This window comes from Phyllostomus discolor, chromosome 5, assembly GCF_004126475.2.
Source record: "Phyllostomus discolor isolate MPI-MPIP mPhyDis1 chromosome 5, mPhyDis1.pri.v3, whole genome shotgun sequence".
NCBI classification, from domain to species: Eukaryota; Metazoa; Chordata; class Mammalia; order Chiroptera; family Phyllostomidae; genus Phyllostomus; species Phyllostomus discolor.
The window spans coordinates 50,155,178-50,183,143 of NC_040907.2; the positions used below are offsets into that span (position 1 = coordinate 50,155,178).

The following is a 27,966-nucleotide window of genomic DNA, read 5'->3' on the forward strand; positions in this document are numbered from 1 at the left end:
CAGTGTGTGGTTGCTCCTCGTGTGACCCCTACTGGGGAGCTGGTCTGCAGCCCAGCATTTACCCTGACTGGGAATCAAACCCTTTGAACCCTTTGGTTCACAGGCCTAAGGATTGAGCATAGACTCAATCCTCTGAGCCATACCAGCCAGGGCTAGATATAATGTTTATTATGAAAAGGACAGGCTACATATACTGTTTTCTAGAGAATTTCTGAAGATATTTTCCAGAAAATCTCTACATATAATACTATCCTGTATTATAACAGGGTGCAATTGAGGCTCCCCTAACGAAGGATTTGGAACAGGGCCCAGAACTGGGGGCGTCCTGGGAATGCAGAAAAATGGGATAGCCCCACCATCCAAGAAAGGCCAGCATGGGGGATGGGACAAATGGAGCAGGACCATTGAGAGTTATTTTGCATATCAACAGCTGGCCAGCTTCATACCTGATATGCAAAAATTGTTATCTTGCATATCAATAGCAGGCTAGCTAGGGAGATGGGTGTGACTTTGACCTGTGATATAGCTGGGAGGCTGCTCTCCCTGGTTACAGCATCTGTGTGAGAGCATGGAGATGGTTTGCTCCACACCATGGGGCCATGCCTGCCCAGACTTACCATGGCAGCCAAGAAAGACTGAAAGTTGCAGGAGTGCTGGCAGGTGTAGCCAACTGTGGGATGAGTTGGAAATTCAGTTACAAAGGAAGACTCTTGCCAGGATTTAAACCCAGGTGTGCCAGCCACGCTTCTCTCCTAACCATGTAGTTTTGAGGGATCCCTTGACCATGTGGCTTAGGAAGCTGGAAAACAAGATGTAGCAACCATGCGGAGCTCTTAGCAGTTTGAAAGAATGCAGAAGGACAACACAAGACTGTAAGGGAGGACAGTGAGAGACCATTCGGAAAGGAAAGGGGTTAGATTCTCACTGGTGGGCCAGGAGAAGGTGCCACGTGGTTGTGGATTAAGAACTGGAGATGACAGTGGCGACACAGCTGATGGTGCTGGGAACTGTGGGAGGTCTCCCAGCTAAGGATGGAGTACTGGGAGGAACCGGGAGTCTAGCCAAGCTAGGGGTTTATAGCTTTTCCTGAGATATGGTACCCCTGAATGGCCTGGTTGGGCAAAGTGGGGAAGGAAGGACTGTGTGTGTTTGTGGGTGTTTTAAGAGACTTTGGTATTTTAATGGTGATATTCTGTCATTAGTCTAAACCCGTATAACTTTTGAATAACTAGTTCTTTTCCTTTTTATCAAACTCTGGCAATAAGAGCCACAATTCCTAAGGGCAGTGGGCAAGACACACCTAGTACAGAGGGACCCCAGGGGAGGAAGATCCATTCAGTAACAGCATCTTATCCCCGACCACAGGTCCATTCTGTAACAATCCTAACTTACATATAGTTACACCAACGCTGCTTCAACAGCAAAGCCAGCACACCGGGTCTGATTAGGCACCCTATGCGGCTCAAGGACATCGTTAACACACAACCGTCTTTATCATGCTTAGAATGAAGGCTTGTGAGCACTTTAGAATTCACCTAGCTCAAGTGGGTGGGAGTGAAGCTGCCCTGAGGGTCCCAGAGCAAAGACATATGCAGAGCCGGGAGCAGAACTCACTAAAAAGCAGCAATTATCATGCAGCAACTACCCATTTCCCCAATTCCAAGGTCTGATTTTTGGTCTGAAGATTTGCTCAGTGATAGCTGTCATCCTCTCTTTGGCCAGAAGAGGGCAGACATTGGCCATAAATGGAGGTGGAGAGAGGACAGGAGTTTTGTGTTTTGGGGTTTTTTTTTTTTTTTAGGCTGGAAAAACATCTCCCAATAAGGTCATTCTCCTCTAATGAGAGTTGGAGCTCAAAACAAAACTCTTGACTCTTCTGCTGCAAATATGCTACTCAAACGAGTGAGGTCTGAGGACTGCAGTTTTCTTTGTTTTAACTTGGTCACTGAACCTCTCTGAGTCTCATTCTTTACTGTATAAAGTAGGGTCCCTGCTCTGTGACTATGAGGTGATATTATGGGAAAATACATAAATTATGAAGTTCCATATTACAAAAAAATGCACAGAAAAAGGAGTTTAACAGCAATGCCATGTGTGCATGTAGGTGCACGTGCATGCGTTTGTGTATGAAGGAGAGAGGTAGCCACAGGGGGTCCAGGCCATGGGAGATTTTCTGGTCTCGTGAATATATACGTGTAAATTCTCAAGTACTTAAAAGCAGCCCATTTTGCATTTGAAAAACTTTAACTACCTCTACTTGTATTTCAAACTGTGCTTATTTTAAATGTTAAAGAAGTGCTTTACCTATGGATTGTGTGATAAAAGAGTGAAATACCACAGGAATACATGTGAAGTCCTAGGATTAAGATGACAAATATTCCTGAAAATGACAGAAGGTTTTCATGATAGTCATTTTAAAACTCTAAGTGTTTGAGTGGTTACATATTTGGTCACGAGAAGCAAAAAAATAAAAGATGTGGACTTTTTTTTTAGATTTTATTTATTTATTTTTAGAGAGGGAAGGGAGAGAGAGAGAGAGAAAGGAAGATCAATGTGCGGTTGCTGGGGGTTATGGCCTGCAACCCATGCATGTACCCTGGCTGGGAATCGAACCTGGGACACTTTGGTTCCCAGCCCGTGCTCAATCCACTGAGCTATGCCAGCCAGGGCAGATGTGGACATTTTTAAAAATATAGCTTCATTTCCTGGGATGTGGAGCCCTAGTAGAAGTATTATTTTCACACTAATGTGTAGCAGCCAGAGCAAACCTGCAGTCTGAGTATCATATTTTGGAGCAATGAGACTACAATGCAGCTGACAGGCAAGCGGTCATGAGAGAACCACCTGGAAACCACCTAGAAGAAGGGTTGAGGAACTGAGCTGTGAGCCCAGAGAAGAGTAGACCTGAGTGGGACAGGATCTGCAGGAAGAAGTTCAGCCACAACAAAAAGGTCAAAGTCACCAAGGCAGGTCTGATTTTAATACTGAAGGACCTTCTCAGCAACCAAAGCTAAATGTATCATCAGAGAGTCAGGAGGCTCCAGATACTTTCATGGTTCAAGGAGTGCCTGGAAGACCCCTCTGAGGTCAGGAGAAAAGGCGTTAAGTGGTCTCAGAAACCAAGTTGTCCCTATACAATTAAATCAGTCATATATCAAAATGTGATGGGTGAGAGCATGCTTGCAGGCATCAGAATGGTTCCTGCAGCACCACAGGATGAAAGGACCTGGAGATACATGGACAAAGTTACTGTCACAAAGAGTCATACTGTACTGGCAAGGTAAGACATATCAATGGCACTAACATACTCTGATGATGAATGTCAGAGAAAGAAGCACAGCCTGCTTGAATCAAAAAAAAAAAAAAAAAAAAAAAAAGAAGGAGGAGGAGAAGGAGAAGGTCCCAAAGAATATTGGAGGGAAAAAAAGGAGGTCCCAAATACATTTTGTGTTCACAGCAGTCACACAGAGACTGGGATTAGCTGACCTGTGTTCACTCACTCACCTACCAACCCTCCCCAATTGAATTCCCACAGAAAGCTGGGCCCTTGTTCAAGAGCTGTGTGGTTTTTCTTCAAGGTACAGGGATGATCCCTCAGGCTTTGTGATTGTTGAGATGCTATCTCTTCCTGTTTCCTTTTTAGTCTACAGTTACCTGACAATAGCAAGGAAAAACTCACTGGGGCAATGGAGCCACAAGATATGTGTATGCCGCAAGATTGTAAAAGATAACATGAAAATTGTAGTTCATTGAGATTCTCCAGTGTGGCCAGTTAGTGGAAGAGTTGATAAAACAGTTTCTAGAAACACGAAGATTAAGATGATACACAAGCCCATCTCTCCTCTGAATTTCTTTAAACTTTCTCAAAAGTATCTTCCAAGATGCCAGGGGTGTGACTTCCAAGGCCTCCACCAGCTCTGAGAGATGGCTTAGAGAGAAGCTTAGAGAGAAGGCTTAGGCATCACGATTGTTCTGAGAAGTGGTTCATATTACCTAGAGGTCATATGGAGAGCCACTTGTTTCATTATTATGTACATTTTCTTCTACATTCAGTATTCACTAAAATACTGAATGTTGACCAATAGAAATCTAATTTTTGTTTTTTCTTTGAAATAGCAATTGTATTTTATTTGTTGTTGAATATATTGCTGAGTTTTCTATTTTTTTAAAAGTAGATACTTGGGATATTTTATGTCTTTTCTATAATATTCTTCAAAGCAACCTGAAAATTTTTAGGACAATTTTCAAAACTGGTATACGTGGCAAATAATAATAATAATAATTTTGTGTGTGTGTCTAGCTTGGTGGTCCTTAACAAAAGCTTTTTCTCACCTTGTGAAGAGTTTCTTTAATTTTCCACCAATTGAAAATGGTTGTGTTCAACCTTCATTCTTGAAACTGAGAGCTTCAACAGAACTCCCACCCTCTTCTCCTGTTCATGGAGAAGACTGAACACTCAGAGGAACAGGCTGCAACCTCTCTCCTTTGACCTCAAATTTCTCCTCCAACAGCTATCTGTTATTTGTCTCTCATCTCAGGATGAAAGAAGTGTCCCAAAGCTCTTTTAAAGTGAACACATCAACTCATGTCCTTGGTCCCAAATCCCTAATCTTTTCCTTGGGGCATCTTCCTTGGGGCTTATGTTAACTCATCATCGGTTTGACCTCTTGGCTGGCTCTCACCCCTCAGGTTTATAAACTCAGTCCAGTTCTCTCCCCAAACTTAAAAACACAAGCTTTCCCTCTACTCTGGTTCCTCCTAGAACCACAACCCTTCCTCCCATTGACTACCCATTGACTGTGCCGCCTCTAAATTCTGCCCTTGCCACTTGAGAAGGTCACATTCGAACCACCAAATCCAACAGGCTTTATATTCAACCCTTAAACACTGCTGAATCTCTTAGGATACCTAACATTTCCCCCATGAATCTGGTCTTTCTTTGGCTTCTTTAACACATTTTTCTGAGTAATCTCTCTCATTTTCTTCTCGTCACTTATGGAACGCAGCTGTGCCTGGTTCACAGCTCCCGGTTATCTTCCCTGATGTTCTGATGCTCTGCCCAGCTGTCCTTCTCATTCTCAATGATAATGGCCGCCAAACCTCCTGCTCTGCGTGGTCTGCTCAACCTCTCATTTCTAATTGTTAGCTTGTCAATTCAGTCAGAAGATGGCTTTTAAAACCCAGCCCAGGCAAATCCAAACCTATCATCTTGCTCATTGTGGTAGATCTTTTCTGATTGTTTTCCCAGGTCTAAATGGATTCTCCATTCTTTGGAAACTGACCCCAGCCCACAGGATAAGCTACTGAAAGCCACTTGACTTCTTTATCACAGTTGATTGGCAGGCACGAGGACAGGTACCTGCCTGAGACTGAGTCACTCTCAGAGATTTCTCCTAGCCTTGAAGTGAGAGAGACAGACTTGGGCTAGCTATAAATGGTACTGTGCAGGGGAAAGGTCCATTTTGAATCCTGGTGCTGGGGTCCCTTAGAATTGTCCCAGTTCCCAGTCTTTCTGGTTAATTCAACTGTTCCATGGATTCATGAGAAACTCCAGAAAAATTCTAGTAAATTCCCTGTTTTAGCTAAGCATGCTTGAGTTGGTTTTGACTGCTTGTAGACCTTTAAGTAACAGAACCACCTACATCTCTCCAGGAATCTCTCCAAATCTGCAAGGGGCCCTACCCTTTCCTTACCTAGCAAGGCTTGAAACTTGATTCTGCCCTTGCTTTTCCTGAGGCCCACGTTCAGAATTCTCAAACCTTGCCCGTTTTTTTCTCCACAGTGATTCCCCTCCTCTTTAAGTCCTCAGTTATTGCCCTAGTTCACTTGTCCAGCCCCCACATGCTGCAGTGGTAATTCAGATCGTACAATTTCTCTGTCTAAACCCTAAGCCTAAGTCTTATGGCTCTTGAGGTCACATAAGTACTCTTCTCATTCTGGCTCGTAGGTGCAAGGTGTGGAGAATACTGGCCAGCAGTATCCATCTCAGTTGCAGATGCTTGTCGAAACATGAGAAAAACATACACAGAGACAACCGAGTCCTGTGGGGAAATAGGGACAAAACGGCCACCCTCTCTAGTGGAGAGCGCCATGACCACCCTCTCTAGTGGAGAATGCCCAAAGCCCCGCCTGAGTAGGCTTTATTAAGAATACAGACACAGTTTGTGGATTACAATCTGGCAGGGAAGATCAAAAGGAATAGGTAGTTTTTAAAGGGACTGACAGAACTCCCGCTGGGATTCTGGGCTGAGAGTTTGTGTCTTATCACTTAAAAAGACTACAGGATCTGAAAGGCTAGTCTCATTTCCTGCCCAAGCCTTCATATTTTAATTCCGTAGCATCCTCCAGCAAGCAGATCTCACAGGATCTTGCATATTCTATGTCCCAGGTCTGATTACCCTGGGGGTCCACAGACTCTGGTCTGGACTGCACAGCCCCTGTTATTTCCACAGGCCTGAGTCAGGCAGAGGAGACAAAGGCAGCCAGGAGACTTGGATTTCTCACAACTAAGAACAAGGACTCAGGCTTTAACAAAACCAAGGGGGCAGGGGTTGATGTTGATCACCCCTTCATTTCCACAGTCCTGAGTCTCTTCCCTGAGGCCTCCATGTGATCATGCCTGTCTTAGATGATTCCCCCCATGGGAAATCTTACCCATCATTGGCTAACTAATCAAACATTGGAGGCCAGGCACAGAACAGGCAGCGTTCATGCCAGGGAAATAAGTTTTGTCTCCTCAGTGGCTCCTGGTCTGGAGGTCTCTCACTCAGCCTTAGCCACAGGGGGTTACAGCTTCCTGAGACCACGCAGAGCAGACTCCAACAGCAAGGGACTTATTTCTTGCTGTTTCCATTCCTGTGTGCCAGTCAGTCCTGATGAGCAGACTTACCTAAACATCTCCATTCTTCACTTCCTCTGTGATCTCTGTACTTCTGTTCCCTTTGCCCTTTGGCCCTGGTGAACTCTTACTCCTTTTTAAGGTCTATGTCAGGCCTTTTCCCCATTTCCTCAGGAGAACCTCTCCTTCCACCCTCTGGGACAAGAGATCACTTGCCGTGTATTAAGTTCATCTCTCCTTCCAGACTGTGGGTCACAAGCTACCTGTAACCCCTGGCATGATAGTGGTTGATAAGAAGTGAGTGTTGAGTGGGTTAGTTCATACACCATCAGGCATTCACCAGGATCGTAAAAGGCCTGAGAGAACAGGCAAAGCTGAAGAATTTCCTTCTCCCCCTGCTTACTGTGCTTTAGCCAAAATCAGGGGGAAGTGGATGGTGAGTGCTGAGTGGGTGAGTTAAACAGACCATAACCCAGACCTCCAGGCATCTGTGTCTAAAAACCAAGACACTCCTGAAATCGTTTTTGATTCCCGGAAGAAAACATTCATATTGCCTCAACATTTAACATTCATTTCCATATATGTTAACTGATTTAATTGGCACTGCTGCCCCACCATGCAGTTAAAGTTTATGAATGCCAGTTTTTAGGTAAGGAAATGTTATGGGAGAAACTCAGTTCTTCTTGCCGATGCAGTAAAAAATTACAGATCAACAAGTCTATTACTGTGCATGCAGGATTTATTGGTGATATGATCTCATGGAAGAGAATGGGCTTTGCTGAAGAGTGGGAGAAAAGTAAGAGCAGGGGTGGCAGAGCATCAGGTCCTCTCTTCTGAGGATTTATATAGTTGGCTGGATGGGGTGAAGAAATTACATGTTGCTTGACAGGTAATATGTGGGCCCTTTCCAGCCTTTCAGACCTTGGGATGAAAGCACAGTTTCAGAGGCTTTCTTTCCCAGATACTGGAAATGATACATAGAATTTCAAGGACTGCCCTCCTCCTCTGTTAGCATGGTGTTTCCTGCAATGTTGGAACACCTGGCAACATTACCGGACCAGGCTCAGGACTGCTGAGTTAGGGGGTGAGACATGTCTCCCTCCTCCTCCCTGCCTTGGTTTGCTATCTATCCTACCTAACATTCCCCCACTCAAGCATTAGAAACCCAAATCTTTGGAGGTTTTGGGGTGATGACCGCTCTGGCTGCTTCCTGTTATAACAAGGACATTGAGCATTCTTTGAGTTCCATCTGCTTGCTAACTATCAGTCAGAGGAGGTGGAGGGAGGTGTCTTTCCATTGGCCCGTAATAGAAGTCTAAAGCCTCCAGCCCCAGAGGTTAGTAGTTGTTCATGACAATCATTTGTAGCTTTATAGCCTCTATTCTAGAAGAGATAAATTTAGTTAGTAAGTTGATTAACATGGGTCCAAATAGTAATATCCCTAGTATGATTAATAATAGTGTTGCAAAGGGAAGAAGTAAAGACATAAGCCATGAAGGAGTCCCAAAAGGGCATTGAAGTTTTGATCCTAGATGTGGATTCAAGGATGCGTCGGATGCTTTGTTGGATTTGTCCTGATTTGTTAACTTAGAAGCAACACTCTTCCTTAAGGTATGAACATGTTCCTCCCAATGGGGCTGTGAGGAGGTCTGATGCCCTTCGATTTTGGAGGGCAACTCCAGCTGATGAGTCCAGGTGTTCTTGGAGTGCTGCAAACGTCTTCCCTATTTTAGTTAATGATTCAGCCATTTCCTGTGATAGACGGTGGTGGATTCCTAATGAAGCACCCCCTGCCACTGCTCCGGTGGCGGAGAAGATCCCAATAATTGATGTTAGAGAAATAACAGGACCAGCCCTTCTGAAAAGATGTCCCTGTTCTCCTGAAAGGAATGGAGGGAGGTGTTTTCCCAATCTATGGAAACACCAGAAAGAATATACCCGAAGGGGCAGATTCCCCTCCACTGTGGAGGAAGGTCCAGTATGCCTAGGACCCACAGATCCAATGGACTCCTGTCAAAGCGGGTATTTCTGCCAGCAAAGCAATATCTGCCAGTTTAATCCAATGGGTTTCTACAGAGACACAGCTGCCATTGACTAGTTGTTTGGTTCTTGGGCATTTAGTACCCGACCATTGTAATCCTTGTGCTGCCAGTGAGGCTGAAACCAGGGGGTCTATTATGGGATTGTGGAAACTTGTGCTATTTATAAATTCAGTAAAGACAGAGCCCCTCTTCAGTCCGCAATGTACGGTGACTCAAGAGCCGAGGACCAGAATGACATAGTCCTCTCTTTCTTGTGGGAGGAATTCATTAACTTGATAGGACAGCTTGCCTTGGCAGTAAGCTATTTTTGCTAAGTTTTTGTCTAAAGGTGGGCTAGGAACAGCTGGCTTTGGAAAGCAGGTATGCATGAAATTTGTTTTGTCTCTCAGATTAGGAATTCCTCCAGAGATATAGGGTATTATAGTGAGGAGAATTCCACAAGTGCTGTTTGTGAGAGGGCGACCTGGGATTAGAAAATTTTGTCAGCATTGGCTATCAGCAAGCCTTCCCACAGGAGTGCCTCCTGGAGCATAGCTGACAATGCAGAAGGGATAGCTGACTGAAGATGGTTTGTTACTGCATTTTGCTGTGTATAATGCGTGCCTGCATTTTTGGACCAAACTTTCAGGGAAAAAAATCTTTTGTTTTAGTTTTTTAATTCAATTATTTAATGATTTATATTTAGATACTTGTTTTATTGGATTATAAAGGAATTCTAGCATTTATTTTTGAACATATTATGGTATAAGAAATTTTATGTAGCAAATAATTACAAAACACAAGAACAGATACAAGGTACAAGGAATTTTATGTACCGTACCACCCAGCTATAATGTGCACACCTATTTTTCCCTTAAAAATTTGGGCAAAAAAAGGTGCGCATTATACACAGCAAAATACAGTATGTAAGAATACAGAGGCTCTCTAGGGGAGCATTGACTGCTAGTGGAGAAAATCTTGGGTAATAGTTTAGCAAGGTTTTGAGTAGCTATGATGCCCTGTGGGCTGGAATGTACAGTCTTTTTGCCTAGGGTAATGGAGACGTTTCCCCACTCTTCTGGCACCAAGGGCTGAACACAGCTCCAGCTACGGGTAGAAAGACAAAGCCAACAGGAAGAATTTAATTTTAAAGATTGGGTCATGTGACTGACTAGCTCATAGGCAGTTTTAGGTGGAAATTTAGCATCAGCAAAGGGGGTAAAGGAGTAAAATAGGAAGCTACTTATCAGACTCAAGAATGTCCTTTGGAAAAGGAACTTGGGGTCCTCCACCGGCTCAGAGGAGTATGTGGTATCATCCTCCTATTCTGGAAGTCCTGAGGGTTTAATTGGTTCCTTGTGTGGTTTGACTTCAGAGCGATATATCCAACTGAAAATGCCAGGAACTTTGATGGCTGTTGGAGAAGACAAAAGAACAGGGAGGGGTCCTTTCCACAAGGGTCACAGTTGAGAACCTAGGGAACCATCCTTCCAAACTTTCAGTAAAACCTGGGTTCTCGGGGGATACAATGGGGCAATCGAATCCTGGCTAGGTTTTTGGCTGTAGGCCCGATTCCCGGAGGGTGGCCTGAAACTGAGCCACCGTCTGTGCACAGGTTTCTAGGGAGGAAGCCTCTGTGTCTTACTGTGTCAGTAAGAGCTCTGAATATAGAAAAGGTCAGTCATACAGTGCCTCGAAGGGGCCGAAAGTCGCGTGGGCCTTGGGAGCCACCCTGGTCCAGAGTAAAGCAACTGGCAAGGCTTCCTCCCAGCTGAGAGGTTTCTGGTGTGATTTTTCTTACAGCAGTTTTTAGAAATTGATCGGCCCTCTCTACCTGCCTCGACGACTGAGGCCACCAGGCACAGTGCAGTTTGTAGTCTACTCCCAGGGCCTTGGAGGTTGTTTGCGCTGCGGAGGCAGTAAGGCTGCCCTGTTGTCACTTTGAAGTGAGCTGGGTAACCCAAACCCAGGAATAATTTCATGCAGAAGCTTCTTAGCTGCTTCTTGAGCCCTCTCTGTTCAGGTTGGAAAGGCCTCTATCCAACCCATAAGGTGTCTACAAAGATTAGTATGTATTTGTGTCCTTGTTAGGGGACATCTGGGTAAAATCTATTTGCCAGTCCTCCCCTGGACAGGATCTGTTATGTTGGGCAGGCTGCTCCCTGGGGATTATGCCATTGGCATAAATGCTCCCTGGGGGTTATTAAGAAGGAAGGTTGGAAAGGAAGATACTACCAGATTGACAGCTTTGGATAGCCCCTTTCATTGAAATGCACTGTCAGTGAGGGTGGCCAGGGATTCCCTTCCCAAGTGAGTTGATTTGTGGAAGGACTTAATGATTTACCATTGTATATTTTGGGGTAGAATTAAAATAGTTCCTCAGCTAAGCCATCCTGAAGGGAGAAGTTGAAACCTTTCTGTGTCACCCAGGACTGTTCTTCTTCAGTATAGGATGGAGCGGGTGGGGATGCCTCGGGGATGAGAGCCCCTACAGCACCTTGGCTTCCGGGAACTCATACCTCCTGAAGGGCGGCTTGTCTGGCAGTGGTGTCTGCCAAGCGATTGCCCTTGACTACCTCAGAATCCCCCTTTTGATGTCCCCTACAATGAATGGCTGATATTTGCTAAGGTCTTTGAAGAGCCTCGAGAAGATCTGGGATTTGAGGCCTGTATTTGGTAGGGTGGTCCTTAGTGGTAAGGAAAACCCCATCCTTCCAGCCTGCTGTGTGAGCATGTAGGACTAAGAAAGCATATTTAGAATATGAAAATGTTTGCCCTTTTTCCTTCTGCTGGTGGAAGTGCTCGGGTAAGAGCTATTAGTTCTGCTAACTGAGCCGAGGAATTGGCAGGTAGTGCTGGTGCCTCTGTCGTCCGGTGAGAGAAACTGCTGTGTACCCTGCCTTTCCTTTTCCCTCTAGAACAAAACTGCTGCCATCTGTGAACCAGATAATATCTGGGTTGTCTAGAGGCCTATTGGAGAGATCGGGGTGAGGGTTAGAAGACATGCATACAATTTCAGAGCAGGAGTGGAATGGTAAGTCCTCCGCTGAATTGGGAAAGAGAGTGGCAGGATTCAAGAAGAGATAGTAATGTTAGGATTTTCTAAAAGTAAAGCCTGGTATTTTACGAGTATATTGTCAGAGAGCCAGCAGTGGCTCTGAGTCTGCAGGAGTTCTGGGACTCGATGACTCGTGTGTGCCCGGATTGGAACCCGAGAGTCCATTCGAAGGCCTCCTCTAAGAGAAGGGTGAAGCCCCCAACAGCTCAAAAACAAGAAGGCCACTCACGGGCTGCTAGCCTTTTAGATGTGTAGGCCATGGGTTGGTGGGTATTTCCTAATTTTTGGGTGAGGAACACAAGAGCTATTCCCTCCTTTTCATGTGTATACAGTAGGAAAGGCTTGGAGGGGTTAGGGCGTCCAAGGGCCACAGCCTGAGTGAGCAATGTCTTAAACTGATTGAAAGTCTTCTGTTGATTCTGTCCCCATTGTAAAGGAACAGGATCTTCCCAGCCCTTGAGGCTATCACAAAGGAGCTGTGCAACGAAGCCATAATTAGGTATGCAGACTCTGCAATACCCAGTTAAGCCAAGAAAGGACCTCAATTGTTTCCAAGTGCTGGGTGTAGGAAACTGAGTGATGGCCTGGGTTCTGTCTACGGGAAGGCCATGTTTCCTAGGAGTAAGGACCAAGCCAAACAGTGTACTCCCTTGTTTGACTAGCTGAGCCTTAGACTTGGAAACCTTATATCCTTACATAGCCAAGAAATTTAATGTCTGAGCAGTCTGTAAAACAGACAGTTTCTGGTTTGGGGAACAAACAAGTAGATCACCTACACACTGAAGTGATGCCCTGTTCTCTAGCTGTAAGACAGTTAAGTCCTCAGCCAGAGCCTGACCGAATAAATGGGGCTGTCTCTGACCCCCTGGGATAGGATAGTCAAAGATAGTTGTTGGGACTGCCCCTCAAGGAATGTCCATTCAAAGGCAAAAAGAAATTGGGACTTTATGTCCAGCGGGATACAAAAGAATGCATCCTTTAGGTCTAATACAGTAAACCACAGGGTATCCGCAGGAATTGTCCCCAAGACAGTGCATGGGTTGGGGACAGCAGGGTGCAGCAGAACCACCGCTTCATTAATGATTCTCAAATCTTGGACTAATCTATAGGAGTCATCCTTTTCCCAGACCACTAATATAGGAGGGTTACCAGGGAACTCGTGGGTTTAAGTAGCCCATGAGAAAGGAATTCAGAAATCATAGGCTGCAGCCCAGCCTTTGCCTCGGGTCTCAGCAGGTACTGCCTCTTGGTGGGGAAACTGTGAGGGGCCTTATGGCTAATGAAGACTGGTGTGGCATTTTTAGCCTGACCGGCAACTCTGGTGTCCCAGACTGCTGGGTCAATTTATCTCTCCCACGCAGAGGTGCGAGTGTTTATATGGTCTTCAGTTTGTGTAACTAACATGTGGAGAGGTGGTCTTAAGCCAGGATTCCCTCCTATAACTATTTTGGTCCCTAACAATTGGAGAAGACCCCTCCTGAGGAGGGGACTTGGGCATTCAGGGACGACATAATGGAATGAAAAAAATAGTATCTGTCCCAGAGACCACCCAAAGGAGGAGGGAAGTTCTTAGTGGGGGGCTTTCCTGCCACACCCAGGACAGCGCAGGATTGGGAGGAGAGGCTCTGGAGAAGGCAATAAATAAGGACAGAGTAGGTGACCCCTGTGTCTAATAAAAAGGTTATTGTCCTGCCTGCCATATCTGTGCACACCATAGGCTCCAGTCCAGTCACAGCGACCTCTTGAGGTAGGGCCGACTGGGGTGGGCAGCTTCAGTCTTGAGTTAGTATCTGCAAGGTGGGGGCCCTTCAGCCCCAGGGGCAGAGGGCTGCCCCATGGCATGTAGTCCTGCACTTGTACAGGGCCCTGGAGGAGGCTTTTTATGATTAGGATACTCCTTTGCTTAATGCCCTTCTCCTGGCACACACGACACTTGGTGTCATCTGGAGCAGGCTGTGCAGGGCCTGTAGGATATGGTTGTGATTGCCCCATAAGCTTTGCTAAAGCCTGGGCGTGCCTAGTCTCTGTCTGATTCTCCTTCTCCCTAGCCCTGGCCTCCCTTCTCCTGGTTGTGGTTGTAAGAGGCCATGTTGGCTGCGGTCAGCATTTCGTCGAAGGAAACCCCAAGTCCCTGGGGAAGATTTTGTAATTTTCTCCTACTGTCAGAAGCTGATTGAGTTAAAAATGTATCCTTTAATCTCACTTGTCCCTCATAAGACTCCAAGTCCTGGTTAGTATGCTTGAAGAGAGCTTCTTGCAGCCTTTCTAGGAAACTGATACGTTTTCCATCTGGGCCCTGGTTGACAGCAGACACCTTGGAGTAATTAATGGCCTTTTGGTGGCTTGCCTTGAGTCCAGCCTTAATGCAAAGAAGGGGTTTCATTCCCACTTTTGGGAATTGCTATTACAATCCCACCCAGGTTTCATAGGTTCATTCCCAAAGAATTCATCCTCATAGAATTTACAGTGTTCCAAAGACTTATTTCCTTATTTTTCTTTTGGAGTTCTACAGTCTAGGAGGGGTTGAGATTTCCCCTCTGTGTACCGTTGTCCCAATGTGGACACAGTGGGGCCAAGCCCAATCTGAATCTGAAGTTGAATGTGGGCTTGGGTTAGGCAGGTAAGGAATAGTGTCACCTCCTGCTAGGCAGTAGTGATCAAAAGGCATGGCTTTAGGGGACTAGATGGCCGGGGGCTGGAAAACAAACACAGCAATTACTTTGTAAAGCAGATAGACCAGGGAGTGGTAGAGATGTAAATGGAGTGGCAAGAGAAAGAGGGAAAAAGATTTAGGAGTGAGGCAAATTTCAACAAAATTTGGCCTAGTTAGGAGAACAGGACCTGAAAAAGCCAGCACTTTCCACTACAGGCTAAAATCTTGCTTTCTCCTCTCGAGAACTAAACCTAAGTGGGGAATGCGCCACAGGATGGGAGTGTGATTGCTTTTACAGTGTGTCTCTGGATTGTGTGGACTTCTGCTTGTGGCTGGGGGAACCTAGTGTTTTTGTCCCAGTCCATAACCTAGCTCATCCTTCTCATGGGTGTCTTTCTTTGCAGCGAGCACTCTGGTGACTTTTAATGTTCCACCCATCCCCGCAGGGTGTGGCAATTTCTCGAGAGTAAGAGAGCAAGATCTTTACCTGGCAAAGGTAACATTGCCCCTCCTTGCAGCTCTTGCAAAGGGGATTCAGATACAAATTGAGTTGCTGGAAGCCAAGTGGGGAAGAGAGAGATGCTCCAAACTTACAACAGGCCAATGATTTAAACTGACTTTTCTGTTGGCGAGGTTTGGAGGCAGAAAAGGCTACAGAACCCAAGTAGTAGGTCAAAGTGTTCTATTTATGAGTAGGGCTCCCAAAGGCCATTACCTCTTTGGTCATCCCTAACTCTTATGTGCCTCGGTTTTCCCCCCATCTAAAACAGCTTGGGGGGGGGGCAGGTGAGGGGAGCTCGCAGTGCTGGGTGACAAGCCCTTGTTTTGCATGTCTTTGGGGAAAACAAAGTTACTTTACAGTGATGGGAGTTCCCTACGAGGCCTCTGCACATGGGTCAGGCTGGACAGAGAAAGTGCTTCTGTAGTCTTTGGAGCTGGGTGAAACCCTAGCACTCATTTCAGATTTCATTGTTTTTACCTCCAAACACAGGCCTAGCATGTTTGAATGCCCCACTCCCATAGCACAGTATCTCCTTTATCCCAAAGGTGAGAAAGGCAAGAAAGCCTTGCAGATGAGACCATACTCACTGCGTTCCAAACAGCTGGAGACAAAGGGCGAGATCCAAGTCAGGATCCCAGTAATAGCATCATTTACTTTACTGGAGAAGCTCTGTTCTTCTTGCTGATGCAGTAAAGAATTACAGATCAGCAAGTCTATTAGTGTGCATGCAGGGTTTATTGGTGATAGGTTCTCATGGAAGAGAATGGGCCTTGCTGAGGTGGGGGAGAAAGGCAAAAGCAAGGGTGGCAAGGGCAGGGTAGCAAGAGCAGGTGTGGCAAGAGCATCAGGTCCTTTCTTCTGAGGATTTATATAGTTGTGGGATGGAGGTGAAGAAGTTATTTATTGATTGACGGGTGAAGGTGGTGCCAGCTTCCCTGGGGGACATGACTACCCAAACTTATGTATGTATGAGGGTCTGTTAGCCTGAATGCTTATCTTGCTCCAGACTCCATTTGTTCAACTTCTTGTAAAACAAATATGGACAGGAGGCAGTTAAAGTTGGGGCAGCTACCCAGAGATATCTGTGGGCTTCTTCCTATTCTTCCTGTAAGCATTAGGGACTGCCTTGTAAAAATGTGCCCAGAGGTAGGCAATTAACCAAAGTTCTTTTATGGGCTTCTTCCTTTGGGTACTTTTGGGCCCTTTCCCCACTCTTCATGTCTTGGGATGAAAGCACAGTTTCAAAGGCTTTCTTTCCCAGATAGTGGAAATGACATACAGAATTTCAAAGACTGCCTTCCTCCTCTGTTAGCATGGTGTTTCTCGTGATGTTGGAACACCTGGCAATATTACCCGACTAGGCTTGGGACTGCTGAGTTAGTGGGTGAGACATGTCTCCCTCCCCCTCACTGTCATGGTTTGCTGTCTATTCTACCTACCAGAAACATCCAGGTCAGGTGTCTTCAATAAGGTGACACTTATAAACAATAGACTTTCAACAGGAAACTGCCTTCTAACCTCAGAGCCAGGGTGCTTTCTCTCCTCTGTACCATGTTGCCTCTTCAGTGGCAGAGTTAATATACAATTGAACAGGCTATTTGAGGGAGTGGGAATAGAGGGGGATGGTAATCTGCTTCTAAATCATGTAACTTTCCCCCCTACCTTTATTGTCACACATAACAGCTAGGGAGGTTAACCACCTAGTACAAAACATGTTCCCTATTTCCAGAAATAGATACCGTCCCCAAACACTTTGATTTGATGGCAAAATATTTTAATTTCTCATAAAGCTATTTCCCCCACCCACTCCCTGCCCCATGGACTTGACATGGGAAAGAATCTGCACGCGTGTGTCCTGGCTGAGCAGGAGGGTGACGTGTGCGTGTACATTACATGAATATACATACAGGTTTATTTAAATGATCCACACTTTTGAAGAGTGTCTGAAGCATCTTATCAAAAGAAAACACATTTGAAGCAAGAGGTTAAAAATGCTTTTCAGACCCAACCCACATCCAACAGATTGGTTAGTATTGGATATACAGATTTGGTTTCAAAGCTGAAATGCCCCTGGTGTAATAGACCATGAAATTCAGTTATTTTATGTTATGCATAAAAAATAAGGACACATATCTATTGACAACTTAAATATTAACTCAACAGGCTACCTGGTGATATAAATAGGGAAAAAAGTGGTCATGAAGTAGGAGTGAAAAACTATGATACCAGCCTATCTTGGACTGCAAAGGATGTTAGAAATCTATCCTAGAATCTAAAACAGGAAAAAGAATCAAACATTTCACTCCATATACACCCCACCTGGCCCAAATCATCCCCCAAGGAATATTCCCCCAACACATGAGGTTTACTAACCACCTGCTACAGATGTTACTACGTCACTAATTAACAATGAACACAGAAAGTGTGTCATACCAGAGGTTTTGTTATCACATACAATACATTAGTGGCTGCAGGAATCTTTCCTCCCAGAGCTATGGTCAGAAGGCAAAGTGACAACATCCACGCCACTGGTCCAAGAAACCACAGGAGCAGTCAAGCATTTGTCTGCACAGTGAGCTCTCTCTGGCACGCTCCCCACTCTAGTTAGAGGGCTGGAGTGTCGGGGACAGCCCCAGCCAGGTGCTGCAGCCATCTACTCCTGGGCTTCCTTGCGGCTCAACTTGTAGATCTCGGTGGGTCCGTCCACGTGGGTGATAGTGGTGGTGAGCTGGAGTTCTTCCCCACTGTGGACCCTCAGATCGCCTGAAACAGGGTTTTTGTTGTTAGACGTGTTCAGGGAGAAAGGAGAAGAAAGCTGGCTCATCTCAGTAACCATCACCCAATGCCTCTTTCACATTCTGAGCTGGGCACAAACACCTAGAGCTCACACCCAACCCTTTCACTCAGACTTTGCAGTAATTTCATCCATTTTTGTCTCCCAGGGAAGAGATATTAACAAGAGATGAGTCAGCTTACCATTTATGTAATTTGTAGTCATTACTAACATTTAATGAGAGCTTACTTCGTGTCTGACGCTATTCTGGATGCTTTATCCTTGATTATATTTATCCTCACAGAGCCCTCCAAGGTGTCACCCTGATCATGCCGGCTTCACAGAGGAAACCAGGGTGGAAGTGAGGGGACTGCCACAGGTGATGGAACAGGTATGCAACTGAGACGGACCGGAGCTAGGCCCAGCAGAGGAGGCTTGTGCTGTGGGCTGAGCCAACACAGCTCACCTCTCCTGTGAGGGGTGGGGGTGGGCAGGCGCGTACTCCCTCGCTGTGAATAGTTTACAAAGTGGCCATGCTGCGTGCAGGCAAACAGGACCTGCCTATTCCCAACAGACTGGGCAGGGTGCTACATGTAATATGTTTAGGGACAATTAGGCATCTTCTTCTCAAGGAAAAACGACCAGAAATGCACTCTGAACATTCCGAATCCCCAGGATTGTGTACACAAGACCAGCGTTTTGGTCACCCCCCACACAGCCCCTGCAGGGTGCTTGGTCAAAGCTAGTTCTAAATTTGCATATCTGGGTGAGCTCTCAGAAGTTCAGAGTCAGTTTCCTCATCTGCAGGTCTGAGAGTCATTAACATTTCAAAGATAGTCCTGACCACCCTAGTAAACCCATTAACACCTCCAAGTGTTTACCTAAGGAATCTCTTTCCTTGAAGACATAGATACTAGAATGTATTTAATTTTCTTCAGGTTTTGAAACAAAGACATGAATTCTTTAAGCTTAAAATGTGATTCCAATTAGCAGGCCCTAGAAAATGTGTCTGCTCCTACAGATCATTTGATGAAACAGCCAAAATTACTTTGGCTTCTTTATTTAACAGGTACCTGTATTACAGTACTTGCCTCACACTGTTCTGAACACTTTACAAATATTAACACATTTAATCTTCGTACCAGCCCTTTGACAGAAGTGCTGTTGTCGTCATTCCCATTCTGTTGATGAGGTAACTGAGGTGCAGAGAGGTCAAGCAACTTGCCCAAGGCCCACGTAGGTAAATAGTGATGCGACAGTCAAAGGGGAGCCATGAGACTCCAGCACCCAAGCTCTCAACCTCTAGATGATGCTGATTCGTGGACTCTTTGTAAATAACAGCCAATGAGAAGGCAGCGAAGTTTAAGTTTGAATGTGATGTGTTACGGTTATAAATCCATACATATAATACACACACATAATAATTTGGATGAACTGTTCAGGGTGTTAATTTTGCTTTATGGATCTGATGAAAGAGAATTTATAGCACACAATATCAGCGCACTGATAGCAAGGACAGCTGTTATGCATGCCTATTTACCATGTGCACTATTAGGGGCTTAGCAGGCCTTGTATTTCTGTATAAGAAGTGAAGATACTAGCCCTGGCTGGCGTAGCTCAGTGGATTGAGCACAGGCTGGGAACCAAAGTGTCCCAGGTTCGATTCCCAGCCAGGGTACATTCCTGGGTTGCAGGCCAAACCCCCAGCAACCGCACATTGATGTTTCTCTCTCTCTCTCTCTCTCTTTCTCTCTCTCTCTCTCTCTCTCCCTTCCTTTCCTCCCTACAAATAAATAAATAAAATCTTAAAAAAAAATAACTTGGCATGCATCTTTAAAAAAAAAGATAAAAAAATTCACATTATTAAAAAAAAAAGAAGTGAAGATACTGAGGCTGTGATAGGCAATTACTTTCTCTACTGTGAAGCAGCTTGCTCCCAGCAGAGCTAGGATGAGGACGCGGACCTATGCAACTCTGGCTAGCAAAACCTAGATTCATGTATGGTTCTATTATACCTCGAAGGCCAACTGTTTCCCCTTAGGGAATGGATGTGGGAATATGGCAGTAACATGGCAGGAGTGGGGATCCCTCCATTTGTCTCCAAATTCCATCAGCCCCCCACTCCTGCCAAGGTCTTGCTCCATCTGTTCTCCTCCCTCTCTCAGCAACTGCTGCGCAGTGCAGACACACTCAAAGGCTCTTCCCTTCCGAGACAAGAAACCCTTCCAAAAATGTGATATGTTTCATACTTTGGAGGCAGAGAAGGGTAAAAAAAAATAATTAATTAAGGAAGGGAAAGAATTTTTCAGTTTGCAGGAAGTTTCTTTCTCTGGTTATAATGTCAGTTCATCTCATCTAGTTAACAGTAACATAAAGGCTTGTTCCTTTCTAACCATTGTGAAGTGAGACCAATCTTGGGCATGGAATTTTAATATCAGAGGACAACTGATGGGTCTGTACTTTTGTTATCATGGCCACAGGTAAGTGCTGATGCAGTGGCTGCTTGATTCCAGCTGCTGGAAATGCATACCAGGCGTCCAGAGACCTGCGCAGGCTGAACTGTATGAGTCAATGATAAGCACAGCTTCTGAAAACAGGTGGCATTTCAATGACAACTATTTGTGCATCTGTGACTGTTTTAGTAAAAAGAAGGGTAATTCAGAGATTGTTTCACAGAATCTGGGAGATCAGCAGTCTTCTAAGATCAATAAGGGCTACCCAGTTCTTTCCTTATAACCACTAAGACAAATGAACACCCCATTACCCAGATATGGAAGCCAGGGAGGTCTCACACCATGAGTTCATATTTGTTTCTTACACAATATATGCTACAGCCAGGACTCCAAACCATCTGTGTCTGCCAACAAAGCTTTTGTACTTTCCACATAACTTCTTGACTTCATTCTTTTCTGTGGATTTTTTTCTAGTCCCACACTGATGTCCTTCCCATTCGCCTTCAAAACTAAGCTCAAATGATAACTCTCTATAATGAAGTCCCTGATTCACAGCAGAATGAGAAAATCAAAGAGAATATAGTATTTTTAAAGCAAAATAATTTCAATGCAAATGCTGTTGCTTACTCTGAGATTACATCTGTCTTATATTAGGTCTTATAAGTTTTTCTTTTTTCTTTTCTGAAGAATGTGAATACCCAGCGTGGGATCCAGTTTAGTAAGTGCTCATTAAAACACCCACCAAGATTTCTCTGGTACAGGCCAGTCTTGTTCCTTCCTCCCTGCTCTGCCCCACATGGCTAGGTCCAGTCCAGTGCACCAGTACTGGGGTTCCCCATTGGGGCTTAGGGACAAACTCTCAGCTAGCAAACAGGTCTTCCTTGGGATGATTCTGCTTTTGTGATCCCTTCTGGGGGATGGGGCAGAGTGGCCTCGGCGGGACAGGGTTCAGAAATCCTGGGTCCAGCCATTTCTCAGTCCCTTTCAACCATTCAAGGTAGTTTATACCAGGTGTGGGGTGAGGCATTTCCCACCTACCTCACAGCACCTCCAGACATTCAGCGCCAGGCAACTGCAAGGACAGGGGCACAATAACACCTAGAAGTTTTGAGTGAACTCGTAATGCTGTGGGCTGAATTGTGTTCCCCACCGCATACTCATTTGTCAAAGTCCGCATTCCCAATACCACAGAATGTGATTATATTTGGAGACAGGGTCTTCAAAGTGGCAATTATGTTAGCATGAGGTATTGGGTTGGGCCCTAGTCCAATAGGACCAGTGTCTTCAGAAGAAAGGGAGTTTGGATATAGACACATACGGAGGGAAGACCATGTGGAAGACACAGGGAGAAGATAGCCAGGAGAAGCCTCAGAAGAAACTAACTCTGCTGGTACTGTGATCTTGAACTTCTAGCCTCCAGATTTGTGATAAAATAAATACATTTCTGTTAATTAAGCCACGTAGCCTGTAGCATGTATTTGTTATGGCAGCCCCCCCCCTCCAACTAATGCCTTTAAGAAACAGAAAGTTCCTCTTAAGAAGGTGACTGAGGTACCTCCTATCACAGTGGGTGACAGTAATACTGAGGCTCAGAAAATATGATTTTAAGTGCCCAGGCAAGAAAAAACTAGGTCACTGGTAGGCCAGTGGCTGTGGGAGAGGCAAAGCTAGAGGTGCGAGGCTGGTGATGGCCCGCCACCAAAGTCCCATCTTCACGAGGGAATGGGAAAAGATTGAGAGCAGCCCTGGTGGTAAGATCAATTCCATGACAGACGTCAGGAGAAGCCAGACTGGCCTTGGGTGAGTCATCTAACATGCAGCCACAGGAAAGACCTCGATAAAAGGCAGCTGCTGTTACATCCTTAGAACTCAAACCAAACGTTTATTGAGGCAACAAAAGCCAAAGCCACCTTTCCTGTGAGGCAAGCAGCATGGGACCTCAGAAGCCCCCGTACATAAAACTGCCGCAGCAGGGTAGCTAGCTACCAGGACGTGGGACCCGGAGTGGCTGCTGTGACTTCCAGCAGAATGAGTGTGTCTGACTGAAGACATTTAGTGTGAATAGAAATAGAAAGGAACCAGCTGGCAATTAGAGTGTCTCCTGTTCCCTTCGTCATAGTCATCTAGTCAAGAATTCCATTTCTTGCTTTTTTCCTAAAACCTTCTAACAAGAATTCTCTAGACAAAAGAACACAAGAATGAAAGCTATTATCAAAAATTGTCTGACTTCATAAGCTGCACCAACTTTTTCTCCCCACATGAATTGGTGGCTTTGGGGTTTGGACAGTTTGTCATGCGTACAGGGCATTGGCGCTGCACCCCTGGGAGACAGTGCCTTCCCTCTGAAAGGGCTAACTAACGTCAGCTGAAATTCATTTCTACCTGGGAAGACATCCAGAATGATTCACAAATTGTTATGGAAACAGGTAAAAAGAACAACTTTAATGAAAAGGCAGCAAGGGAAGAGCAGAAAATGTGAACAGCCCTAGCAAGAAAGAGGTCTAAAATAATTTTGTTAAAGTTATCTATCTATCTATCTATCTATCTGTCTATCTATCTATCTATCTATCTATTTATATTTATATATATACACATACACAGACGCACACATACACGGAATGATTACATAAGCATGTACATGCACATGTGCACACACATATGAGACGGTTAACGTGAATGGGATAGCACCACTGCAACTGTGGTAAGTCAACTGGCAAGAAGGAAGCCAGAGTCCCACAGCCCTGCAGCGCCAATCAGCTACTGAAAACATGAAAATATTCTGGCCGGAGCTGTCCTGCCACATCCTGTGTCTCAGGAGGCAGCTAAGGAAGTCTTGATCTCCCTTCCCAAACTTCTAGCTCCCTGAGAACAAGGACGTGTCTTTGTTACTCCTTTGGGCTTCTTATCACTCCATCTTATTAAACCTAACACAATGCTAAGTGCTGAGCTACTCAGTAGCTTCTAAGGGTCACTTTCCAACCCACACAATAAAAGACGAACAAATACACGAGAGAAAATGCTCTTTGGAAACCAACCCTCTCTTGAACCTGCGATCTACTTTGTTTCTCTCTGTTCATTCCGTGACCAAAAAGGAGAAGCAAAAGCTTATGCTCTCGGCTCCCACTTCCTTCCTCCTACTTCCTCCTGATGTATTTCCAAACAAAACAACGCTTCTCAGTGGTTGTTTCTTTTCCAGGAGTTATCTTTTTCCAGAGGTCTATCCAGGATCCATCTCAGAAGGCAAGAAGCATGACACACCTGTGATTCATTCTCCATAGCAAGAGATCTGAATTTTTGGCTCTGGACCTTAAAAGCAAGGAGTAGGGGGAAGAGTCCAAGCCCATTTAAAAATAAAAACTTTCCATGAGAAGGGGAAGGAACACGAAAAACCTGGGGCAGGGAGAAAAGTGCCATCCAGAGAATTTAAAACTACAGTATATCCCCCTACAAGTTCATTTTCTAGATTTCCACGTAATACTCCAAACTAGCCTTTCTGGGGAGTTTCAACATCTTGGCAAATGTGCCAGAGTTCCTGGGATACATTGTGTGGTTTGGTAGCAGATGAGATGAAAAGCAAAAGGATCAGAGAAGAAAAATGATCAGAACTGAGCCTGAAAAGCAGCCCATTCCAAATGCACACAGGTACAACCCACCATACAGGAACAAGGGTAATGCACCATGCAGGAACAAGGGTACAGTCCACTGCCAGGGGTACGACCAACTCACCAGTGTTTGGAAACCCCATGGGCTGCTCTGAAGTCATAGCTGATCATGTCACCATCACAGAACTGCTAAATTGTGTCACTTTTGTGCTTACGATCAGAACAAGGTCCCAAGAGAGTCTGCCCACTAAACTGCTTGAAGAATGTTTTTCAACAGGTGCCCTATGGGCATTGGGGGCAGGGCGGTTCTTTACTACAGACTGTTTTGCTCAATGCAGGACATTTAACATGCCTAAAATCTGGTCACTAAATGCCAGGGGCATGTCCCAGTCACAGTGACAACCTAAAACAACCATGAACATGTCCAAACACCACTCGGTAAAAGATTCAGGGGAGATCACCTGAGAACTACCTACTGAGCTTTCTGTGAAATTGCGGTTCAAACTGTCTTCAACAACAACAAAAAATATTATGGGAAATAGATCAAGTGCTATTAATTGCAAGGTTTCAGGCCTAAGACAGTAGCGGTTGTGCAGGGAAAGAAGTCCTAATGGGAGCTGGTTATCACCTGGCTACCCCTCCAGCATCTGACCCAACAGGGTGGCAGGCGGCCATCTGGTCTCTGCAGGGCTGGCTACTGCTCTGGCCTCCTCCCATGTGCCTGAAAGTGCTGGAGCTGCGCAAATCCTCACCAGTGTTTGGAAACCCCTTACCTGTGACAGAATCACTCCCTGGGCTGCCACTTTATGACAGGAGATGCTCTTATGCCCCTTCCTTGCTATCAGGAAGAAAGAAAACCATAGAAGTTCATGGTACCATAAGACTCTAAGAGATCACCTACAGTTGGGAGGTGTGCATGAAGTGCTTTGGCACAGGTCAGTGCTCAACAAGTATCACCCATTAGAAGGACCTTCCCACATTCCAGGAAGTCCAGCAAGTGCTTTTTGTGGAATTTCCCTGGAAGGCAGGAGCTCAATCTTTTAGATTCCTACTTAATATTCTCAAGTCAAGGACAGGTCCATGTGGTTCTGTCAAAGTCCAAGAGGATGACCATGAAATGAAATCACAATTCTTGTTCACAAGCCCAGAATCCCTTCCTGCTGGCATGATGGTGTCTATGGCTGGAGAGGATACATGCTTCCATATTTCACGCACACAGTAAAACACTGAGTGCTGGCAGTGCAAAGGATGCAGCAGAAAGTGAAGGCCCCCTAATTCATGAGCTTTCTAGAGAGAATGTCAGTCAAACCCCGAGTTAGGCAGGCAAGTCAAAATTCTTCATTCTTGCCCAGGACCCATGACCAAAGGTAAACCCTATATACTGAGTGAGATAAGAAGTCAAGGTATAGGCCCTGGCTGGTGTGGCTCAGTGGATTGAGCACTGGCCTGCGAACCAAAGGGTTGCTGGTTTGATTCCCAGTCAGGGCGCATGCCTGGGGTGCAGGCCAGGTCCCCAGTCAGGGGCATGCAAGAGGCAACTATGCGTTATTTCCCTCCTTCTCTTTCTCTCTCCCTTCCCCTCTGGTGTAATAAAAATAAATAAATAAAATCTTTAAAGAAAAAAAAAAAGACGACAAGGACTAGGAAGGAAGGAAGGCCTGATGTTCTGGACACTCTTGCACAGAAGTGGCAAAGATAGTGCGGAGGAGACAGGATGGCTGAGACCGTTCCTCTATCGCTGACCCTCAGCATGGATGCCTCCTGTCGCTGCTCCACTTCTCACGTCCACTCCCGCCTCCCTCTACCCTGCGAACCAAAGGGTTTCACATATTTCATCTGTGAAATATGAAAGCTAATCTAGAATGACTCTTACTTCTAAAGCATTAAGTCACTCAACATTTTCAAATCACCTTTAAGAACCAGTCCTGCCCTTAAGGAGTCAGTGTTCCAACAGGAGAGAGAAGGGACAGGCAAACTCACCCACACCTACACAGTGAATGTCAGGTGACAAGTAGAATCCTTTCCCCCAGGCCTGTTCCTTAGAGCACTAGTTCCAAAAGACACAGTGCCTAGAAGGAGGGTTCCAGGGCCAAATGATTTAACAGTTTTGGGAAATGCTCTTACCTCCACCCAGTGTAAATGACTTACAGTACATATTAATGTGCTAAAGGCATTAAGATGTCTTTTAGCAAAAACCTCATTGATGCTGATTAAAAACCCAGTGATTATCAAACTTATTTGACTCCTAAAACCTATTAACACCCCATGGCAATAATATTCTATTGAGTGTAATTTGCCGAACTCCAACTAGTGTGATCAGGAAAAGGTTTCAGGATGGAGGACAAATTTAGAATGAGTCAAAAGATGGGTAGGGTTTTATTACCCCCAGATGGAGGCAGGATATGCATCTATTAATTCACCACATGCTCACTGAGCACTTCCTACAAGCAAGGCCAAGCCTCTGTGCCATGGTGGGGAGGCAGACCCTGAAGCAGACCCTGGTCTGAGGCAGAGTGTGGGGCACTGACTCTGCATTGAGAAAGAGCATCTTACATTTGGGGAATAGCAAGCATGCAGCTAGGGTAAAGCAGATGTGAAAAAGATATAAAAGAATAACGGTGGAGCCAAACAGTATAGAATCAAGTAACCAAAGCAAAAGGAGCTATCAGAACAGTTTACCAGGCCACCAATTCCAAGTTGACAGTACTGCCTTAGACAGTGATATTCACTTCTTTCTGCCATGGCTGGTAGGAAACCCTCAGGCAAGCCCTTCTCCTCTCTGGGCCTCGGTTTTCTCGTCTACAAAATGACCAGACTGGCTAAGCTGTCTAAGACTCCTTGTAGCATCAACATCTGAGACAGCACATACCAGCATTTAGGGAGAGAAAGGCTGTGGGGACCAGAGAATAGCAATTCCAAACTAAAGAGTGAGCAGGAGAAAAATAAAGCCAGCTCCATCTTCAGCTCTCAGGGCCCAGTCCCATTCCACCTGGTATCATAGAATCATGCTCTGAAGCTAGAAAAATTAATGTGGTATACTTTTCAACAGTCAGTTTTGCTCAAAAAATTGAGGAAAGCAAATTTAATGTTTTTGCTAAAACTGGGACATATTTTAGACTAGAATATAATGTTCCAAATGTATTTGAAAGATTTTTTGAAATGAGGACTTAACAAAGCATCTGCCATGCACTGGCTTTTTGTATCATGGTTCTGGAATTCTTAGGGATGCTCATTCATACTTGGAGGGAAAGTTGGACTAGGGAACCCAGAGGCTTTGCTATTTAAGTCTTGTAGAGACAGTATCCCACTTTTCTGAAATAGAGCTGTACTGAAGAGACCGGAACTCACCATTTGACTGGTCATCCCCGTAGTTCTTATGGGATGGCGCATACAGGAACATCAAAGCAAAGACATACAGGTTCCACATCCCATAGATGCCTGTGAAAAAGGCACTGTTCAGTTGCACTGTGACACCGCCCCACTTCCAATGGCCTTCAGTCACCTACGGAAAAAAGGCAGTGACACTGAATTAGAGCCAAGAAGAAACACATCACCAACACGGGACCAACCAACACAGAAACCAAGCCTCTTCTACATGTGGGAACAGTGAAGGGCCAAGTAAGACTCCATTTTTTAGTCTGAATCATACTAGTCCGAACAAATTAATTATAGGCTTACTATATGTGTCAGGCACAAAGTCTGCTTCTCATCTTGGCTGCACACCAAAATCACCTGGGGAGTGTCCTCCTTCAAGCATCAGTTCATCGTTATCCCTAATTTAAGGAAACTATATTGGAGTCTAACACTTATCCACACATATAATTTCTCCTCTCTTATCTGTCCTCTCAGCTGGCTGTAAACTCCCAGAGAGAGAGACCCTCTCTGATTCATTTACTGCCATATCTTCAGGGCCTGATGTACCACAGGGGCTCAATAAAGAAAAATGGGTCCTTAGAGTGAGTTTTCCTTAGTGGGGCAGTGTGGGGAAGCAGAATGACACAGGTTTGAAGTCAGAGATCCAAATTCAAATCCAAGCTCCGCCACTGTTTAATGTAGGAGAAGTAAA

The 27,966-nt window shown here is 45.2% G+C and overlaps 1 protein-coding gene across 2 annotated transcripts in view; it reads right to left on the bottom strand.

The window, feature by feature from the left end:
• Positions 1-9,907: 9,907 nt before the first annotated feature.
• Positions 9,908-27,966, bottom strand: part of WLS (Wnt ligand secretion mediator) — a 110,922-nt gene continuing 92,863 nt past the window's right edge. The window contains exons 11-12 of one of the 2 annotated variants that reach the window (XM_036026270.1): positions 27,249-27,402; positions 9,908-10,273 (exon numbers count right to left, since the gene is read on the bottom strand). In XM_036026270.1, the coding sequence (XP_035882163.1) occupies positions 10,182-10,273; positions 27,249-27,402 (246 nt within the window). In that variant the 3' untranslated portion in view covers positions 9,908-10,181. Of the gene's footprint in view, positions 10,274-16,961; positions 17,836-27,248; positions 27,403-27,966 lie in introns of those variants that run through there. The other variant, XM_028511820.2, reaches the window with a different exon arrangement.